The sequence below is a fragment of the Chenopodium album genome, chromosome 10 (genome assembly GCF_948465745.1).
Source record: "Chenopodium album chromosome 10, dcCheAlbu1.1, whole genome shotgun sequence".
In the NCBI taxonomy this organism is placed as follows: domain Eukaryota; kingdom Viridiplantae; phylum Streptophyta; class Magnoliopsida; order Caryophyllales; family Amaranthaceae; genus Chenopodium; species Chenopodium album.
Genome location: NC_137843.1, coordinates 1,180,619 through 1,201,690, shown reverse-complemented (window position 1 = coordinate 1,201,690; position 21,072 = coordinate 1,180,619). Strand labels below are relative to the sequence as shown.

General features: G+C 33.1%; 3 protein-coding genes across 3 annotated transcripts; 1 reads left to right on the top strand and 2 right to left on the bottom strand.

The window, feature by feature from the left end:
* Positions 1-157: 157 nt before the first annotated feature.
* LOC145561857 (ACT domain-containing protein ACR1-like) lies at positions 158-4,081 on the bottom strand. Its single transcript, XM_081621973.1, has 7 exons — positions 3,856-4,081; positions 3,693-3,738; positions 2,237-2,351; positions 2,025-2,092; positions 1,232-1,894; positions 763-867; positions 158-686 (listed from the first exon to the last, which is right to left on the bottom strand). Exons 1-7 carry the CDS (start codon positions 3,930-3,932, stop codon positions 327-329), a joined length of 1,434 nt encoding a protein of 477 aa, XP_081478099.1. The 5' UTR covers positions 3,933-4,081; the 3' UTR covers positions 158-326.
* Positions 4,082-10,586: 6,505 nt separating this feature from the next.
* On the top strand, positions 10,587-12,494 carry LOC145563036 (protein PHLOEM PROTEIN 2-LIKE A10-like). The gene has a single exon (XM_081623441.1). It carries the CDS (start codon positions 10,872-10,874, stop codon positions 12,204-12,206), a length of 1,335 nt encoding a protein of 444 aa, XP_081479567.1. The 5' UTR covers positions 10,587-10,871; the 3' UTR covers positions 12,207-12,494.
* Positions 12,495-15,900: 3,406 nt separating this feature from the next.
* Positions 15,901-17,519, bottom strand: LOC145563035 (uncharacterized). Its single transcript, XM_081623440.1, has one exon. It carries the CDS (start codon positions 17,456-17,458, stop codon positions 16,427-16,429), a length of 1,032 nt encoding a protein of 343 aa, XP_081479566.1. The 5' UTR covers positions 17,459-17,519; the 3' UTR covers positions 15,901-16,426.
* Between the last annotated feature and the right edge of the window lie 3,553 nt (positions 17,520-21,072).

The following is a 21,072-nucleotide window of genomic DNA, read 5'->3' as shown; positions in this document are numbered from 1 at the left end:
ACAGTTATTGTTATCGAATTTATGTATCTGTTGCTCAAGAAAAATTTGCTAATAGATACTGGACTCTCAGTCAGCTCATCATAGTAGCACAGACTATAACATAAGTACAAGGTAAGAATTTTCGGAGAGAAACTAATGCCAGTCAGTCGGTCACATATAACTGTTAAACACTTAATGATGTATAAAATCTATTTGCATTATGTACAGGTTAACTAGAGAGGAGAAAATCCTCATATACTACTGTTACACTTACACCTTCCTAATAAGCAGAACCTATACTTGTGTATTTACAATTTACAGGAGACTGTGGCTTGAGATAACTTTCTTTATGACCAGATGGGTCCAAAATTGCCTGAGATCCTCTCAAGTCGAGACCATAGAAAGCTACCTAGAGATAGTAAACTTGGCTTATCGTCCTTTCCATTTGTGTCATTGTAGTTTCTGTTTTTGTTGAGTGATTTATCATGCAGCACAATTGTTCCACCAATCTCTTTTTCCATTGCTTCCACCATTTCTTTGCTTATCTTGAACCCGGAAGCATCTGTAACATAAAATGTTCCAGTCGCCTTTTCACCTCTGGTACCAATCTCAGCTCTTGTTACAGATAACCCATTCTCCCGGAAAACCCTCGTGACATCTGACAGTAGTCCTGTTCTATCCTTAGCAGTAATATCTAACTTCAAACCCTACATAAGATATAAACATTCAGTTTTAGTTACGTTTTTAGACCAGTAATCATGTTCATTTGATAGCAAGTCATACCTGTGTGCCTCTCCTTTCCACTGCAGCAATCAAGCATTGACTTACTTTGCGCCTCTCTTTTTCAGTGTTAAGCGTACATCCATCTTTGCGCCGTACATAATATTCCTGAGATGAGCATGCATGCATAGGTTAACATTCTCTTAAATCCTGTGCACATATTCAAAAAGAACAGATGATGTGTATGCATTCGCACCAATTTTCCAAAAAATGTCAACAAGTAGGTTTTTAAAACAAATCTACAACACAGAATTGCAGGACTTAGCATCGGCCAACCCTATAAAAAGTAAGTTTGTACAATCTGCAGCATATATCTAACCTAGATTATTAGTAGAATGGAGCAGAAGCTGAAGTTGATCCGAAAAATGGGCCTTATTTGGCCAATATACTAGTGGTGACCTAAAACTGATAGACAGATGCTAAAAAATTGACCAATTAGAGGTGTGCAATAAGAGCAGGGGAAGAGGTTCACCTGAACTGCAATGGAGGAGTTGGAAGAAATGGCAGCATGAAACACCATGTACTGCATGTCAGTTAGAGCACAGACTGTGTCAAAAAGCAACTTGGGACGATCTCTACACCTTATATTTACCACAGAATACCCCTTCTCTTTACAAGTATCTATTGATACATGAGTACATTCACAACTCATCTCATGAAGCCTCTCATACTTCATGTCTTCAGCATCGCATACACTGCCCCCACAATTACAGCAAGTCATGTAGTCCTCATCAGCCAACATGAGTTGGTGGAGCCTCCTTTCAGTGTGGGTCTGAGTTGCAGCAGGGATTGTCCATCTCACTGTCTGCTTCTCACCGTTCTTATGATGAGCCTCCACGACAGTCTGTAATTGTTCTTGTATATGAGAAAGGCGTTTCTGATCAGTGATTGGTCTGCCCATCTCCTGGTCATCCAAGTAGATGATACAAGCACCCCGGTGTTTATGGGTCCATGCAACACCAGCGCTGACATGACACCCCAGCTCAGCAAGCACAGCTGACACTTCAGACAGTAAGCCAGGCTGATCTGTCATAGTTATCTCCAAGGCCGTGTGCTCCATTACCACATGTCGAGGTCTCACCTCCCTCCCAGGACATACTTGCTCCTCTTCTGAATTTCTCTTGGTACATACAGCCTTCAAAATTTCAACCACAATTTATGTTAAACTCTTCATTTCCCTTCAAGTACTCGTGACATAAACGTTAGAATGAAATAGCAGTAATATGTGAAATGTGAAAGAATAGTGTTGAGGAAAAAGAAAGTACCTTCTGAATGTACTGAATGAGAGCTTCATCAGTAATCTTGTTGCCAAATTGATCCGTCACGTGGAAGACTGAAAATCATGCAATTAAATTAAACCCACATGGCTTAGCTCCAGAATCAATTTTTATTTTTATTCAGCTACTGATCTTGTCTAGTTATTTTGGGTCATAAAGAATAAAGAGATAACGAAATTGACATGAAATATAATACTAACCGTCCATAAACCATCCACCATCAGAGCAAATGTAGGATTTGGAGATATAAAGATCAAGATCAGTTAGGATTTGAACAACTTCTAGCAGAATCCCATGCTTGTTTGCACTATCAACCTGTGTTTCATGTAAGCAATTAACTAAACAAGACCACATTCATATAATTTCCATCACAAGTAAATTTATACAATTGCTTTCAACATCCAACAAATAGTGACTACTTGATTTCTTATCCACACGTACCCCGACCCATCACCTAACTTATACGTGAAGTCACATAAATCAGTTCAATCCAAACTAAGACTGACCAAACTTGAAAATTAATGTAACCAATATTGATTGAATTAGTAAGATGATGAACCTGATTATTCCCAATTCGAATAGTACCAAACTAACCTGAAACCAAACTGAATAACTTGACATACACCTCAATATGATCTAGACCCATTTGCCATCACTATCTAATTCTTTCGTCTAGGAAAGAGTCTCTACTTCAATAATTCTAAATTGCAATCTAGTTTTTAGGAAGTTGTCAATTACAATGGTTTACTCCTATAATGGCAGGAACACTCAGCATGATCCACTTGTGAACATGTTTCTTGACAACCAAACAATCGTTTAGAAATCTTTTTACTTGCAAATTGTAATCCGTACAATCTGGAACATTTAGTCATATACTATTAACAATCATTCAATGATGATAAGGATTCCTTGTTCTATCAGCTCATGGTATTAAGAATTAATTAATTAATCATTGTGATAATAATGACAACCTTCTTGCCATCGTGGACTTCACTATATGTCTATATCCCTATAAATAATACTTGCAGTACTCCTTCAATCCGAAATTAATAATCCAAGTAAAAATGTATGATGTTCAAGAAATACTAAAACATCTAGCGTTAACAGCATTTTATTTGAATAATATCTTAGTAGGACGGAAGAGTATAATGTATAAATCGGCTAATTGGTCAATCACAAAAGTAGTACTCCGTAGCAAAAAAGGAATTTCTTTCGGGTTATTAATTACCCTTTTGAGTACCAAACTTCACGACTAATACCACATTTAACATTATCAATTTATCCAACTAGGATCCTTGAAAACTTCAGCCACAAATCCACCCTACTACTATACTATACCAAACTATCACAATTAGTGTTTGATAAAGTAACACCACAAAGCTTTTATAATGTGGTGTTTATAATTACAACTATAACTTAGACGAGGATTTCATAATTAATAGTTGAATACATTCAATAATTCAAATGGAATCTGACATGTAGTATCTGCTTTTGGTGGTTTCCAACTCTATTAATGGATACTATATAGAATCCATAATCATAGACCCATCAATTGGAATTTTAATCAAGAACCATAATTAGATTAAACAAATGTGTAAATTTCTAAAAAAAAATTAAAATTAAACAAAAATAGGCGGTGGGTCAAGAATGTCTAACCTTGATAAGGGTGCAATTTTTACTGGAATCATTGTCAATACAAACCCTACAAAATCAAACCCACAAATTAAAAAACAGAATTTAAGTTTGAAAATTTAGAAACTTCAATCATAATTAATCTGCTAATAAATTTGGAAGCTTTTAAAAAAAAAAAAAAAAAAACCTTGGAGGGTTGATACGTTCAATCAAAGATTCGAACGCAGGATTGTAGTATGGCCTGTAATAGCAAAATTGTTCCATTGATTTCTGACGCTTTTTATATTTCCTCTGTTTTTTTCTTTCTTTTTTTTTTTTTTATAGTTTAGTTAAAGGGAATTCCCAATTTCCCAGTAAATATATTTACTTCTAATTCAATTAATTCAAAACCCAAGAATTAAAAATGAAAAAGAGGAAATTCTAAAATGAGTTTGAAATAGAAGGTTAATAAAACAGAATTGTAGGAAAAGAGGAGAGAGAAAGAAAGAAGAAAAGAGGTGATGACATAAAATTGAGAAGAAAGAGAAAGAAAGGAGGATGGATTTGTTGTAGCAAAAGGTCTGATATTGTTGGGAGATGGGAAGAAGAAAACAGAGGTTGAGAGGAGAGAGAAAGTAAAAGGCAAGTGGAAAGAGAGATGTGGTTTATATATATACCATCATTTTTTTCATAGGAATTGGATTTCCGAGAGTGAAGGGGAGTCCAGTCAACTATGAATCTAACAGTTTTTACCCTTTTTTTACTCTGTTTTTCTCCGTCAAACCAATTAAAAATAAATAAATCATCATTTAGGATTTTTTTTTTTGTTTTTTTTAATATAATTGAAAGATAACCACAAATTCTTATACTAGTATGTGATTGGCCAATTGTTGTGTCATTATAGAAGTTACTTCGTCAGTGTTATAGGGGTTACTCAATCCGTGTTATAGAAGTTACCCAATCAATATTATACGGATTAAACCCTGTTCTTTTGAGCTGATGTGGTATGATATGATCTGCTCCGTTGAGTATTAATAATCTGCTAAGTGTTATCACATGTTCTATTCTGTTGACACCTGCTATGCTGAAATCTACTCTACTCAAAAGCTCAATAGAATAAGGCTCAGTCAGTATTACAAAAATTACTTTGTCACCGTTTTAGAGGTTATTTAGTTAGTATTATACGAGTTACTTTGTTTGTTTACAAGCACTCACATAGTGTTTTCAACCACATATAAGACGTGATAATACATTCATGACAAATCTTAAAGAGATTTTAAAGTTACTATATTTTGCCAATATTATGGCACAAAAATTAATAATTTCACATTTTTTACTTCGAAAAGTTGTGACTTTTAAATTATCCATCACCATTTGTTGCAATCTATTTCATAAAGTTGAAGATGTTTTGTTCATTGTACATCATTATTTTTTTTAAATAATTGTTTGGTCACATGTTGATAATCTTCAAGAAAACCATTCGCTAGGCATTGCATTTGCATTACGAATTGTAGCCTTATTTTCGTTTTGGTTTTCTTATGTTATTCTTTTTTGTACGGAGTAATTTATATCGAAAAATTTTATCAATAATTACCATTGAAATGACCACTTTTGATAACAATTACTAGAGAAAACCATGCAATAACCAAACATGCAAACAGCTTAAACAAATGAGGGGTTAATTAACTAAAATTTTCAAACCTAAGGTATAATGTCAATGATCATGAAAATTGTAATTAGAAATACTCGTATATGAGTTTTACAGTTGATATTTTTTGTGATTTGTTTTGTTTTGTTAAATACTCCGTAGCAATCAATGCAATCATCATTGATATGAAGCAAAATTTAACAATCACACATAAATATCTTGTAAATAAAAAAATAAAAAAAAATTAATCAAAGAAGATAGAGCCTCAAATCATGATGGACCCACCCTTTTTTTCCACTAAAAGCGAGTACTAAAGGGGAAAAAAAAATCAAATATGTAAATTTAACACGTGAAGAATGATTAATTAATTTAAGAATACTCTTTCTGATAATCTGATTACATAAACTCTTCAAATAAAATGAGCTGTAACCTTTTTTTTTAATTAAAGTACTATAAGATTTTCATACACTATTTAGTTATGTTGAATTCAACCACGAAGTAATCTTTCAATTACGTTCCCTAAATTAGAAAGATACTAATTACGTAATTAGCAAAATAAATGTGATTATGCTAAATCACTACAAAATTAAGTCAATATAGCAACAACTAAAATTTGTTGTTATTCACCAAAAATCCGTTGCTAACTCTAGTTAGCAACGAATTGGAAACAAAAATTTGTTATTGCTAAAAGGCTAGTTGCCATGAGATTTTGGCTACTAGTTGCAAAACAATTTTGTTGTAATATTGCATGCATTTAAATATAGTTTCCATGTTGATTGATGTTCTTGGTACATTCGTTGCCAACTTTGACAATAGATTAACATTGGTTGTTGCTAAAAGTAGCAACAGATTATTCATGTTGGTTCCTAAAAATAGCAACAAATTATTAATGTTGGTTCCTAAAAATAGCAACAAATCATTAATATTGGCTGATATCAACACTACGAGAGATAAACCTAATCTTTATTAGCTATTCGGTTCAATCCGATCTGTTTACCAATCCGAAACCACACTCGGGTCAACTCGCAAGGCTTTACATGTAAGGCTCTTTGAATCTCCAGTCTCAAGAATCGCAGTTGGTAGGAGTCGAACTTGTGACCTTAAAGTCACATGGTGAAACTCTTACCAACTATACCAAGTACTATTTGTTTACTTTTATGCACATAATTGATAATAAGTGAACAAAAGATTAGAGACAGAATTGAAAAATCTGTCTCTAAATTATGGAGAAATAAAAAATCCGTCTCTAAATTAGAGACGAAATTGAAATCCGTCTCTATTTAATGTTATTATAGCAACAAATCATAAGAAGAGTATTTGTAAAGGCAACAAATATAAAAGTGGCCTACATATAGATCGATAACAAATTATAACACAACTTGTTTCCAATGGCAATAAACTAGAATTTGATGTCATTATACCAACAAATACTAAGAAGAGTATCTCCAATGGCAACAAATAAAATTTCGTTGTCATTAACTGACATTGGTAAATGGCAACAAATAAAAAAAATACGTTATCATCTAGCAACAATAGTTTAGACGACTTGTTTCTAATGGAAACAATTAAAAAATTCATTGCTTTTGTTTGTTTCTAAATCAATACAAATAAAATATCAGTTGTCATAGTTTGTTGCTATATGTCAACAAGACAAAAATATGATGTCATCTAGTAACAACTAGTAAGACAATTGTTTTAAACAGCAACAAATAAAAAATGTAGCAATTAATTATTAAAAAGTAAAGCATAAAATGTCACTTTTAATTAGACAATGAAAAAATTTATTTTCATTACTTTTTAGCAGGGTTTAAAAATTTGTTGCCAAACTTAATTGCTAAAAAACTTGAATACTACGGACTCACTTGCGTCGGCAAAGCCAATGAATAAAGTTGAAGAAAATCATATAAACATACATTTTTTTTTTTTGGTCAAAAGAACGATGGTCTCTTGGCTATATACCACGTATACAAATTATGCCAGGTGGCAAATTGCCACATTTACAGCCTGTATATCTATGCGGCGGCTTGGCACCGCTGCTGTTTACACGAGGCTACTAAGCAAACGAATCAGTCTTCGCAATTTATTTATATTTCAAATATTTATAGCATTCAAATAATGCTCAAATTTTAGATATACTACAACTTCTGTTAATTTTATTTTATTATTCAAATATTAATCCATTTGCCAATTGCCATTCACATTTAGATACATTCTGTGTTTCTGTATTGTCCCTTGCCAAAGCAAAATTTAACTACATTGTGTATTTTCTAGAGAAACTTAAATTGAGTTATTCCTAATGAATGTTGTACGTTTTTTTTTTTTTTTTTTATTCTTTTCTCAAAAATGATAATGTTCGTCATTGATATGATTAACTTATACATTATTCACATATGAAGTATGGGTATATAATATGCATTATTCGGTGTATCTTTTGATGTTGATATTACGCACAAATTTGTATATTGCTACAGTATAATTAATTAAGTTATGTGGGTTTTTTTTTTTTCTTGATTTCTATCTAATTATAGGTTAAAGCATTTGCTTCATTAAGCATGTATTATTTATAGGCCTTAACATTGTTCTATTCAGGGTATGGTCAGAATTTTATTCTCAATTTATAAGCATCTTGACAAAATTACAGCATGCACAAGGAATTTAGCAAATTAAATACGAAAGGAGTCATGTACTTAAATGTAGAAAAAGTTGACAAATGAGGAGGGAGGTATTAAGTTTTTCAACATATTAATGAATAATGACTCGTATACTATATATGTGAATATGGTCACATAATATTAGGAGATCCGTCCCTTCTTGTTACTTAATTAGTTGGATGTATAATTGAACTAATTCAAGTATGATGACTATAGCTAACGAATTAATTAAACTCTTTATAAGTTAAAGTAAGTTTGTAAGTGAGATGCGTGAGGAGCTGAGGATAGCTAGGTGACAACCTATTATCCTATTCTATTGGTCTCAAAACACATAATTTGTATTACTTTTCATCATACATACATTTAGGGTCTGTTCACATTTGCTGAACTGAGCTGAACTAAACTGAACAAAACTGATTGGAGCTGAACTGAACTGCAATAAATATTATATGAGAGGGGGAAATTAGGAGCTGAACTGAACTGAACCGAACTGAAATTAAGTAAATGTGAATAGACCCTTAATGTGCGAAAAAGAAAAAAACACTATAACCCGAGTTTGAAATAGCCAAGGTATCTAAGATTTTTTTCACCTTTTTAAAGTAAATTTTATAATATACAGAGTAAAACATTTTAGAAGAGGATCTCATAAATTTAAGGTGACGTAAATAAAGTAATAGTGCTAATGTTAAAGGTCTGTTCTATTCAGCTTAGTTTCACTTCAGTTCAGTTCAGTAAATCAGAACAGACCCTAAGTTGTGAGTCGAGACACTATATAACCTTTTATATACTCCGTGAACAAGTACTATAACCATTTTTTAATTAGGATGCTCAGCCGGTTTATCGGAGCTTGTATCTTAGCTTCGACTGCATCCGAATTCGACTATGGTCGCACACCTGACTAGTACGGTAGAACTATAAGAGGTGAATAAAACTATTTAAACATAAAAATATGCAATTTGTAGGACTAGTTGGAGTGACTTCTTTGGGTTGGATGTGCGCTAATATTTGCAGGGTTAGGCCCAAAAGAGTGCCTCAGAACTTCAAAAGCCAACAACAGAATAACGTCCAAACGGCAGACCCATACATGATACATCCAAGTATCCAACAAATTGTGAAACAAGAAAAACGGCGTATAATTATCATCATTTTTTTTTCTTTTGGGAAAGTCATCATCAATTGTTTAATCATAATAATTTCCAGATTTTGGAGCACCGCAGAAAATATATACAGTAAAATTATATAAAATCACAAAAATTTGAAATATAAAAAAACGAACATGTTAAGAAAAAAACAGATCTTGTATCAGACATTCAGACGCAATCCACCAGCATCACTGCATCAGATATTATCCACCTACAAAAATATTACAATGTATTTTGTATTTTTCAGTTTTTAAAGTATTATACAGAGTATTTTTATTTTTTTTTGAACTAAAGTTTTTTTTCTAGAACTTTTTTGAAATAAAATATAGTGAGTATGAAATAGAAATTAAAAAAAAAAAAAGTATAAATAGGGTGGGTAAGAGAGAAAATTAATAAAATATTTGTAAAAATGGGGATAGCAGGAAAATAATTAATAAAATAATAATTGGTGCTTATAGCATTCACAATGGTTAACTACAAGAGATGTAGTTTTGGCTTACCATAAGCGATAAGCTCAACAATAACAAGCTACATCAATTAAATGCAAAAAAATAATTCCTCGAAAAAAAAAAAAAAAAATCGGCGCTTCCACTACAACGGAAAAGACTTTCTCAGAGGGTAAGGGCATTCGATGCATCTGATTCAATTCCCGATCCGCCCTCTCTTTGTCAAAAGAAGAAACTATTGAACAACACATGCATTGGTCTTTGTGATACTACATAGTTTTGTAGTTTCATCAAAGCTATATTAATTGTAGCTCCGTTATTAGCTCCATTATTGGTAAGCTACTAGCTTTAACTATTTATAAAATGCAAGTCATGACCACTTATCAACCATTGTGGTTTAGAAGGAAACCTAGCCTGATACCATGAGAGAAGTATTTGCCGTGGTTTATCATTCAGAAAAGTGTGCAATATACTACTATACAATGAGTCTAGGGTTAAGCCTAAGGTTAACAAAGTAATTACATATTACAAATATACATTGATATATACTCTAACACTCTTATTAAATAAAGAAGTATTGCAATTGTTGTAGAACGGAGCTAAAATAAGATAAAAGTATTGGGACGGAAAAGTATTGGTGCATGAGGCCTATGTCCAATAAAACAAATAGGAAGACAATTTTGAAAATAATGGGAACAAGAGAAAAAGTGGTGGTGTAAAATTTGATGGCAAAAAGTACTACTACATGCATAATAGTACATTTAATCTATCACTATACCATTAAGGGAGAGAAAAAAAAAAAAAAAAAAAAATCCCAAAATGCCCTCCTATGTGCTTGTGAAATACATAGTCCTATACGCCTAGATACACTCGATTATTACAAAATGAAATAAGTTCTTCGTTATCACTCTTAAGTCTTAACCCCTAAGGCCCTAACTAAAAAAACGGATGAAGTATTATTACGGATTTATTATTATTATTATTATTATTATTAATTTATTATTATTGAGTACTCCATAGTCCGTATTACGGGTATTATTATTTCCGTGTATTTTATCAGAGCGAGTTTGGGAAATTTGGTTTAGCTAAGAGAGGTTTCGCCTTCTTTTCCACACAATACCAAGACGACTCTGTTAATCTTCCATTAATCCTGTACCGCAATTTCTGCTCATTTTCCCTCTTTCTTTCCAGGTTTTACCCCTCTTTCTCCCTTTTTGTTTGTTAAATTGTTGCAATTTGACAGTTTCCAGATTATGATGATTTCACAATTAACAATAATCCGCTAAAAATCATCAACAATAATCTCGAAACCCTAGTTTTATTTTTGATTTGTTTGAATGGATTTGCAATTGGTGAACAAGGGTATTGAATTCACACGTAAAAAGAAGAGATGGGTTCTTCTTTTAGCAGCTTTTGGGGTAACTGGGTATGGTGCTTATAGGGTTTATAATTCTCCATCTGTTGCTAGAAAAAGGAAGAAATTTGTGAAATTATGTAGTGCCCTTGTTTCTATCATTGTTGCTGTTTCTGATTCTGCTGAGACTGTTGGGATTCTTTCTAAAGATTTAAGGGAATTTCTTCAGTCAGATTCTGATGAAATTCCTAATAGTTTGAAGCAGATCTCAAAATTAGCTCAATCAGAAGATTTTTCTGATTCTGTTGTTAGGATTACTGCTGCTTTGACAAGGGGGGTTTTCAGGGGTTATCAGGCAGAATATTCCACTAATGATACTTCTAGGGGTGATTCGAATTCGGGTTTTTATGACCGATTTATGGATAAGCTGTTATCGGAATCTGGCTCAGGGTTTGCTTCTGTGGTTATTGGTAGTTTTGCCAGAAATTTGGTGACTGCATTCTATTCAATTGAAGAGTCTGGTAGAGAATTGAATTCGAGTGAGAAGACAAATGCTGATGGTTCGGGAAAGGAGGCTCCATTGCCTAAATGGGTTGATGCAATGTGTAGTGATCGTTGCAGGGATCTCTTTGGTGAATGCATAGAGAAGTTTGTTAGCACTGCTGTTGCGGTTTATCTTGACAAAACTATGAATATTAACACCTATGATGAGTTGTTTGCTGGATTGACGAATCCAAAGCATAATAAACAAGTGAGAGATTTGTTGGTGACGGTATGCAATGGTTCGATTGAAACCTTGGTTAAGACATCTCACCAGGTTCTAACAAGTTCAGAATCTGGTGAAAAAGTGGGGTCTGATTCTTCTTCTGTATCTCGGTTTGTTGTGACACGTTCCAATTCAGATGTGGTGTCAAAGACTTTATGTTCGGTGATTGGTGATGCCCATAATGTGATCAATGTTAAACAGAATGAACTTGGACGAGGAAAGTTTAATGATTCAAAAGAAAGTAGGAAGTCATCTAGTGGTAGTTGGATGTCAACAATGTCTTCAACCTTGGCTGAGCCAAGTAATAGAAAACTTGTCCTTGATGTTACTGGCAGAGTGACGTTTGAGACTGTGAGATCATTCCTGGAGTTTTTGCTTGGGAGGTTGTTTTCCAGCGTGAAAAGAAGTGTCCGCGTTGTGAATAGTGTTATCATCGACACTGGTCATCAAGTTGTAAGATATGTTACGGCAAAATCTTATATCGTTGCTACTATATGTATCTCACTATGCTTACATATACTGGGCGGCCCTTGGCAATTGATGCCTGCTTGAGTTAGTAAGTCTCTTCCTTGTCAGTTGAAATTCCTCATAGCCCTCTATTGTACGTTGTAAAATTTTTAATTTGATTATTTCCAAGTCCATGAATGTTTTATTCTACCTTGGTAACAAAACATCATTGTCAGTATTTTCCAGTGTGCTGCATGTTTAACTGACCTTGATGTAAATCTTGATGTATATATGAGCTATAAATTCTGGAAATTTGTGTAGTACTTTTTGTAAAACTTTTCACTTTTGATTTGCAATTGATATAAGATTCTCTTTTGTGCATTATATCTACAAGACTGTAATACCGGTATTACTTTATTATGCTCATAGTTATAGCATTCTATCGGTAAGATGTATGAATAATTCTCTCTATATGGCGGGCTTGAATTTTACTCCGAGTTATCGAATCCTATTGTCATTGGATTTCTAGGTTGGGTTATGAATATGCCTCCAAAGGTTGAGCAGATATTTGTCCTCAAATGCCTAAATCTGACAATCCTACTTGGAGATTGCGGTTGAATTGTGCAAGCACTCTAGCTTGATTCACCTCAACTCACTCAATTGATGATCGCTTATTCAAGAATAAAATTGATGATTCTGTAGTCTGCTTTGAGATCCTGCATTTTTTGGATTCCCTTAAGCTCTTTTGTGTCAAAACCCAGCCTTCAGTCTTTGTGTATTGCTGTCTTAGCGCACTGCTTTAATTATTAGAAGTTTAGCATGAGTTATTAGAGTGGAATGTTTCAAATGGAGTACCACAACAAACATGGTAAGGCATATGTACAAAACTACATAACATTAGGCTTACAAGGCACGAGTCAGCAGAGTATGGACAACATTGGTGGTTGACTAGGAATTTCCCAAAGAACAGTGTCCCTGTAGTTTTTGAAATTGGGCTGATTCCCTCCACCACAGTATCAGCTTTTGAGTCCAGAATGCTTTGTATTGCAGAATGTCTCCTTTTGAGGAATCTGAATAAGCGTTCACAATTCTTTCTCCAATCTCCATGATTGAGAAGCAAAGTATGATCAAATTACGAACATAGCAGGGGGGATTTGCTGATGACATTGACTTGCTGATAATGGTTGAGCATGGCAGATAGGTTACATGGTTTTCTATTGCTTGGCAAAAGCGGTGCAATGGAAGCAGGATTAAGCATTAGAATTACTTAAAAAGTGTCACGGTTGCAGAAACTGAAGCAAAACTCCTAGCAAAGTTAGTGGAAACTGGACAGCACCTTAGCATAGCTAAATTTTTAGGTAGAGAAGTATGGCTGATAAGTGTTCAATGTATCGCCACTCGGATTAATAGATGTGAGAAATGTGATCTGATTCATTGATGTCGAACTGGTCAAATCTTTCTTTTTGGGTCCAATAAATTTTACACTACTTGTAACAGGCAGTAAATATACAGGCATATAAAACCTGTAGATGCCAGAATTGTAGGTGCTTCTAGTTTCGAACATATGGATAGAGTTTCTGAAGATCATCCTGTTCTTGACATTTGGATCGAGATTGTCATTTGTCCATCTTAAATGCAGTGTTGGTAATTTGGTATAGCTGTTATTATAGAGCACATTCAGCTGATTTCCGTTCATATGTTTGAGGGTTTGCCAGGGAAACACCGCCTTGGTAGGACTTCGTGAACGAGGCATGAATGTGTGCCTTGCAATCCGTTAATTCTATCATTGTTCTTCGTATAAATTAAATTGTGTGCATGAGCTTGACATATGCAGGGTTGTGGCCTTGTGGGTTCAACAAGTGAAAGTGGACTGGACTTCAGCAGTTCAATTGTGTTTATTTGCTTTTTTTTTTTTTTTTTTTTTTTGTCTCATTCTAAAAGTGGGCTGATGTTTTCTCATGTTTCCTGGCCTTAGCATGTTTACGATATTGTTGTTATTTTGTTTCGTGTACTAACCTTAAAACCCACCCTACTGGCCCAAGTTTCAGATACTCCAACACATACAAGATACAACCCAATATATTTTCAAAGAGCATTTTATCACCGGGTCAGCGGTTGTGCATAAAACTGGACAAGTCATATCGTATTGAGCTCGTGCCAATCTTCCATCATTAAGAATGTAAGACTCACACTCTCCACCTCATGCGTTGTATAGTGTGGGATCATGCCTTGCTAGTGACTCCTTAAAATTTTTAATAAATATACCCCACAAAACCCTAAACAGTTGGGAGTACATTGTATGTTTTTTTTTGTTGACAATGTACATTGTATGTTGAGGCGAATTAATAGCAAACAAGTGCTTTCAGTATAAACACGTTTCAAATTTTGCTGATTTGTAAAAGAAAATTAGAAAAAGGAACTTTGAAACACTATTAATCCTATTAATATCATGAAAAAGGCTCTTTAACCTTGCACATCAATAGCCGCCGGAAAATTGGCCTCTAGCAACTTTATCTGGGAGAAACCGTTGCTTCCGTGACCAAAATCACCTCTTTTAAAGTACATCACACTATTTTGTGGATAAATTAAAGGTACAAGTTTTTGGTTGTTGAAAATTTTATTCATGATAGATTGATAGTTACTCTGGTTGATTGTTCATAGAATCCTAATTTTTTTCATTTAACTGATAATAAAGTGCTACATACAAATCTCACGTGGGTAGAATTCAAGGCTACCTAGTACCTAACTCAATTCATTAAGATTATACTTTCATTTGACTAACTTGAGATTGAATAACCCTTTTTGACAAAATTGTTACGGAGTATTACTGTACAGAATATATTTTCAAATTTACTATTCAATCGCATTTCTAAATAACATTAGGTCTTCCATCTCCTTAGGATTAGGCTACTAGCAATGTGGCATGCATGATCCTCATCTACCTGATTCAATGCTAATTTTCAATAATCATATACAAACTCAAATACTCCCTTCGTCCTTTAAACATTGGTTATCCCTTTTATTTCACTTTAAAACATTTGAATTAATTTTCCTTCGGAAAAAAAAAAAAAGGTTTGAATTAATTGAGTAATCGAATAAGAATAAATTCTTTTCAGTTTATTCCAATTACTTATGGAGTATTATTTATGCCTGTACTTGTCTAAATCAAACTATATCACATCAAAGTACACCATAACTTCTTATATTTGCCTTTTATAATAAAATGTATGGTAGGGAATAACGTATAGAGAAATTATGGTGACCATATGATTAATATTAAATAAATTAGGTAAACATAAGTAAACTAAAAATAAATTAGGGCAATTTTTTAACATCACTAGATAAGTTGATATATCCACCAAAGTATTGTTAATTATGGAGTAAAAAGAAGGGGTAAACACAAAATTGGATGAATATTATGTAAGCAATATTCTTTAATTATTAAATTGGGACAGTAGTCAACCAATCATTGGGCCTTAGATACTTTGCTTTCTGACCGACCATATCAATGGTGGGGTCCTAATCTTCATTTTACCAACTTTATTGCATGGTGCATCACTTTTTTCTTATGTCGTCTTTAATTCTTTATAATAAGCTCATCATATATTATTAATTCAATGATCATTAAATTTCACGTATTCAATTCCATCCCTGTTATATATAGCTCCTCACATATGTGAAGGAGTATAATGTCCTTTCCCTCTCTTCAAAAGAGATGTTGGATTAATCCGATTATAGATAAACGATCTATTTTTTCGGTTTACTTGTAATTAGTAAGTAGCATGTGATTGAAGGTCATTTTTTACTCGAAAAGATATGTAACAAGTAATTAAGTGGGTATAGTAATTGAATAAAGCTAAGAATATGAAGTAAAGAAGCATTAGCACGCGAGACCAAAAGTTTTTGCTAATTATAAACCAAACACCAACTTTAATTCATCTTTACAAGAGAACAATTCCATATTTTAACAGGAAACTTGAAAAAAAATTTCCTATCAATGGAGTTACAAAGAAAATACCTCACCCCGCCCAATCAAATAATAATAAGATAATATAAGACCATCCGAAAAACTACACTAATCTCTTATGATCTATATATAGATCGATCATACATCTAATTCATAATATATATAGCTGCCTCGTATAATTAATCACCCTTGTCCAATTTTATTTATTAGTACGAGTGTTCATCATATATCTATATATATATTATTTATTGATTTATATATTGATATAGATGATCTGCATAGCCTTAATAATCGAGGATTTTTTTTTTATTTTTTATTTTTATGTACTTAGTTATAGTGAAGTAATATAATACGTTGATTAATTGTATGATTTTATATTTGCATGGCCGTGTATTAAGTTGCTGGTCGTTGAGAACGAACGTTGTTGTTGTTGAAGTTGCTGAAGTTTCCAAATATTGCTGAGATGCATTAATTTCCTTTGGAGTATGAATGATTCGGCTTTGAGCCGTTCATTTTCTCTCCTTACATGTTGAATTTGATGGGTCATTAACCGCAGATGGTTCGACCGCTCCCGAGTTTGGATTTTAAGTTCGTTCGCATTGTTCCTTAGATTTTCTAGGTGTTTTTGTTTCCGCATCCGAGACCGTCTAGCTGATTCCCGGTTCGATAGCATCCGCTTACGCTTTCGCTCATCGGAGTTGTTCTTGGCCGGATCATCATCAGGACACATACGTCGATTTGGGTTTTGGTTTGGATCATCAGAACCAGAAGCTGAACCTGAACTTGAACTTGAGTTGGTAGGGTTTGAGTTTTGGTTTGGTTGATCCTGATTAGGGCTCAATTCTTCATAACTAGGGGATCTTTTTGGACGTTCTGAACCTAAATCGGTACCAACATGGTAAGGACCTAGGTCAAGTTCGTCAAAAGGAGGTGATTGTTGGGTTGGACTTTCAAAATCGGCATGGTATTGACTTAAGTTAAGTTGGTCAAAACAAGTTGTATTTGTGCTTTGACTTTCTGAACCTAAGTCTGAACCAACATGGCAACTACCTAGATTTGCATTGTCAAAACTAGGCAATACTTTGTTTGGAAATTCCGAACCTAAGTCTGATCCAGCACGGTAACAGCTTAGGTTTGGTTGTTCCGAACCTAAGTCTGATCCGACATGGTAACAACTTAGGTTAGGACGTTCCGAACCTAGACCAAAACCGGCACGGTAACAGTTTAGGTTGGACTTATTACTAGACTTGGGTTTATTTGAATCATTAGGTTTATAAAGAGTGGAAGTAAAAAAAGATTCAAGATTCTCCCATGGGGTGAAACCGCCGTTAAAGGGGTTACTACTACTATTGCTAAAGACGGATTCGGAGGGGAGAACGGTGGACATCATGGCTGAGAAATAGCTTATAGGTAGGGGGTAGAACGAAAGAAGAGGAAAAGGGGAGAAAGGAATTGTAAGGGAGGATTATTTATGGACACAAAAAAGCTAAAGTTTTGATCGTGGGTTCCACAATGCAATGAAGGGCAATTTGGTCATAAGTTCATTACTTTTGAATCAAGTGGCACTTAAAGTGGGGCCGGTCATAAATCACAATTGCCATCTGCTTTTTTATAAAGTGATTTAGGTTAATTAGCTTACTCAAGAAGGAACGAGTAAAGTGGGCCATTAATTTTAAACGTGTCGGAAAATGATATGTTACTCGTGTGAGAAGCCAAATAGCTTGGAAAATTGCTTACCAATAAATTTCATTCATTTGTATTAACTCAGCGGCTTGTTACGGCCAGCATTAGCCATTTTACGACTAAGGTCTTGTTTAGTTTATCTTATTTTTACTTATTTTAGAAAAAATAAATTCAGATCAGATCAGAAAAATTAAGTTCAGAACAGAAAAAATAAGTTTAGATTAGATCATCGTTTTATATGCACTTTTTTATCACTAAATATCTTTAATTTCGTAAAGAAAAAAATTATGAAAATCACATATTAATAAAATACACAATATTACGAATCTAACAAGACCCCACTTGATATATTTTTTCCGTATAGATTACCGTATATTTAAGGTCAAAGTTTGGTCAAATATGACATTTAAATTATATCAGATCAGACCAAATCAGACCAGATCAGATAAGTTCAGATAAGCAAAATTAAGACGAACCAAACAAGGCCTAACTATAGAGTTGAAGCTTATGGCTCAGCTCAACTCGGCTATGGCTCCTTAGCTTTTGAATAATTAAATTTTATCATCAATCATTTGGCTTCTTAGCTTTGCACTATTTTGTTTTTTAAAAAATGATGCCTTCATTTTAGGCTTTTTTTTAAAAAAAAATTACTTGCTTTGTTTTTGTAATTGCATGTTATAAAATTTTATACTAATGTCACTATTGCTATTGACTGATTGCTGAAATTTTGGAAATAATGAATTTAACGTAAATGCTTACGTATTGCTAATTGCTATACCTTAAGCCCAATTATTAAATGAAAGGGAGACTTATAAATTATAATTGATCGAAGACAAAGTTTACTCAGCTATCTCGTCGTATGCTCATATTGTCATGCATACGAGATGTCACTACTTTTTTTTTTTCTTTTTTTAATACTTCATGATATAGGTTTTGAATTCCAACGGATAGTTAGCTAAGTAATCAATTAATATCTAAATATAAACTATATGTGTATGTGTGTTAAAGTTTTTCTTAAGAATAAGACATTGATGATTGATCAATACGGAGTATTGTTTAATAGGATTCATGAAATGTATATCAATAGATATAGTAAATTTTCTTAAAAAATTAATGCTTAAATTCAATACTAAATTTTGACAGAATTTCTCGAGCTAGGGATGTTGGTAAATATCTTGATTCCAAAGTATATTGAAGGCAAAAGGGATATAAAAGATTAAAAGTAGAAGAATCAATAAGCTAAGATATATAATTCTTTGAGGAAGTTACACTTCAAACACTTTGCCCCTATCCCTGCCCCTATATATATTCCAATAATAGTTTTATGTCGTTTCGCTTACTTTGCCAGACATACTGCATATTACTATATTAGTACTTGTATATTGTAAGCTTTGTCAAAATTTTATGTCCAAACGCATGGTATCAAAGATCGCAACTTTATTGATAATTACTCGTAGTTAATTTGATAGACGATTAATCAACTTTTTTATAATCTAGTGGTCGTAATTTGGTAGTTAAGGAATGAAGGTCGCATGTTTAATAAATACTTATTATTTGCTATCACGGATAGATTTTTCTTTGCAAGAAAATATAATTTATGCATGTAAAAATTAAATATGTAATGGCTTTATTATTTTAGGAGTATTATACGTAAGTAGATGTGATGTGGATGATGTATGGTGAAATTAAAGTGCTTTAAGAGATAAATTTGTGCAACATGTGTTAGAAAATTAACATAGAAGACGTCGATGGTATGGTGGAACTACTTTAATAAACAGAATATGCGGATCAACTGAGGAAAAAGATCAAACGAACAAAACTCTTTATATTTTGGTATACCACTTCATGAACAATAGCCAGTAATGTTAATGAATCATGATCAATCACAATCGCGAAAAATCGACTCACATCATACAACCCTCTAGAGGGTTGTATGTGTGCATGTTAGCTTCAATCTTAACACTGTGATGAATATATAAAGTGATGAAGGAATCGACAAAAGATTCATCATATAAATCAATAATGAATCAATCAATTCAGAGACATGTATAGTAGTAAAGAAGAGATAGGGAAATAAATATAGGCTGAGATGAATGAATTGAACCAAAAAAGAAAAGCAAAGGAAGTAAGGTTTAAAAAGATGTTAAGAACGAGTTACAAACAAACACATAAACGATCAAAATGTAGGGAAGCTAGATAAATTGGTCAGCATGAGGCCGACATGCATGTAAAAGAGCCAACTACCAAATATTATTTGAACTTTGTTTTTTAAGTCTAATTTAATTTAAAGATAAAGTAAATAACACATGCTATATAAAGTAAAAATAACATATGCATGATCATGTATATATTCATGCATCTCCCCTTGTTTCTCTACATTTAGTAACTTAATTCATTATTTGATTGTCATTATATTCTTTTTCTTCATCATCTTTGTAGATTATTGTAGGTATGGAGCTACATACTTGATCTATCTCCATTCTAAAGCTTATTTTTTTGTCAAATTGCTGACATAGTTGACTATAACTAGCTCAATAATTCATTTAAGGTTTGAAATTAAGTGTGAAAGCAAGGCTCCCTTAGATTGCCCACAAATTGATTGGATAATATATAACTTCTTTAATTTCAAACTGTTTTTTATTTTTTAAAATTAAATACTCATGTTTTTATTTAAAACAAATTTTAACAAGGCTATTAAGATTTTAACATTGAAATTGATTGATTGTGTGTTTCAAAATGATTTGGATCGGCTAATATAAATTATCATGAAAACAACTTATGTACGTGCAAAGTGAAGGAAGTTTAGTAAAGAGATAAATTACTATGGGAAAGGATAAAGCACCACTAGTCTTCCATACTTCTACTCTTAAGTTCTATCATAGATGGAGGGTATTGATGAGTTGACTTCAATGGTTTACCAAATTAGCAAATAGGTCATCTTACTAGCAATTCTTCTAAAAGCATTTTTACAGTTGCAACTACAATAACTACTAGCTCGCTCTCTCTTAAAATGGTATTACACGCCTAAAGAAATTACTGGTGTCGCATACTTTTAATTTGAACACAAACTCTTAATCACGAAGAAATTACCAAATAGAGCGATGATCCAAGTGGCTAATAACATATGCAACGTGGAGCATAAGTATAAATTGTTAATGATTTGCGAAGGATTAATTAGTGGTGGAAGACTCTCCGTTGTTGCTTTATAATTTCTGTCCTTTAAGGGCGCGATGTTCTCACTTGATAGAGAATACTCCTAGATAGTTAGTTGTAGTAGAGTATAACTTTAAGAAACTGGTACAAACAATAATCTTAACAAGG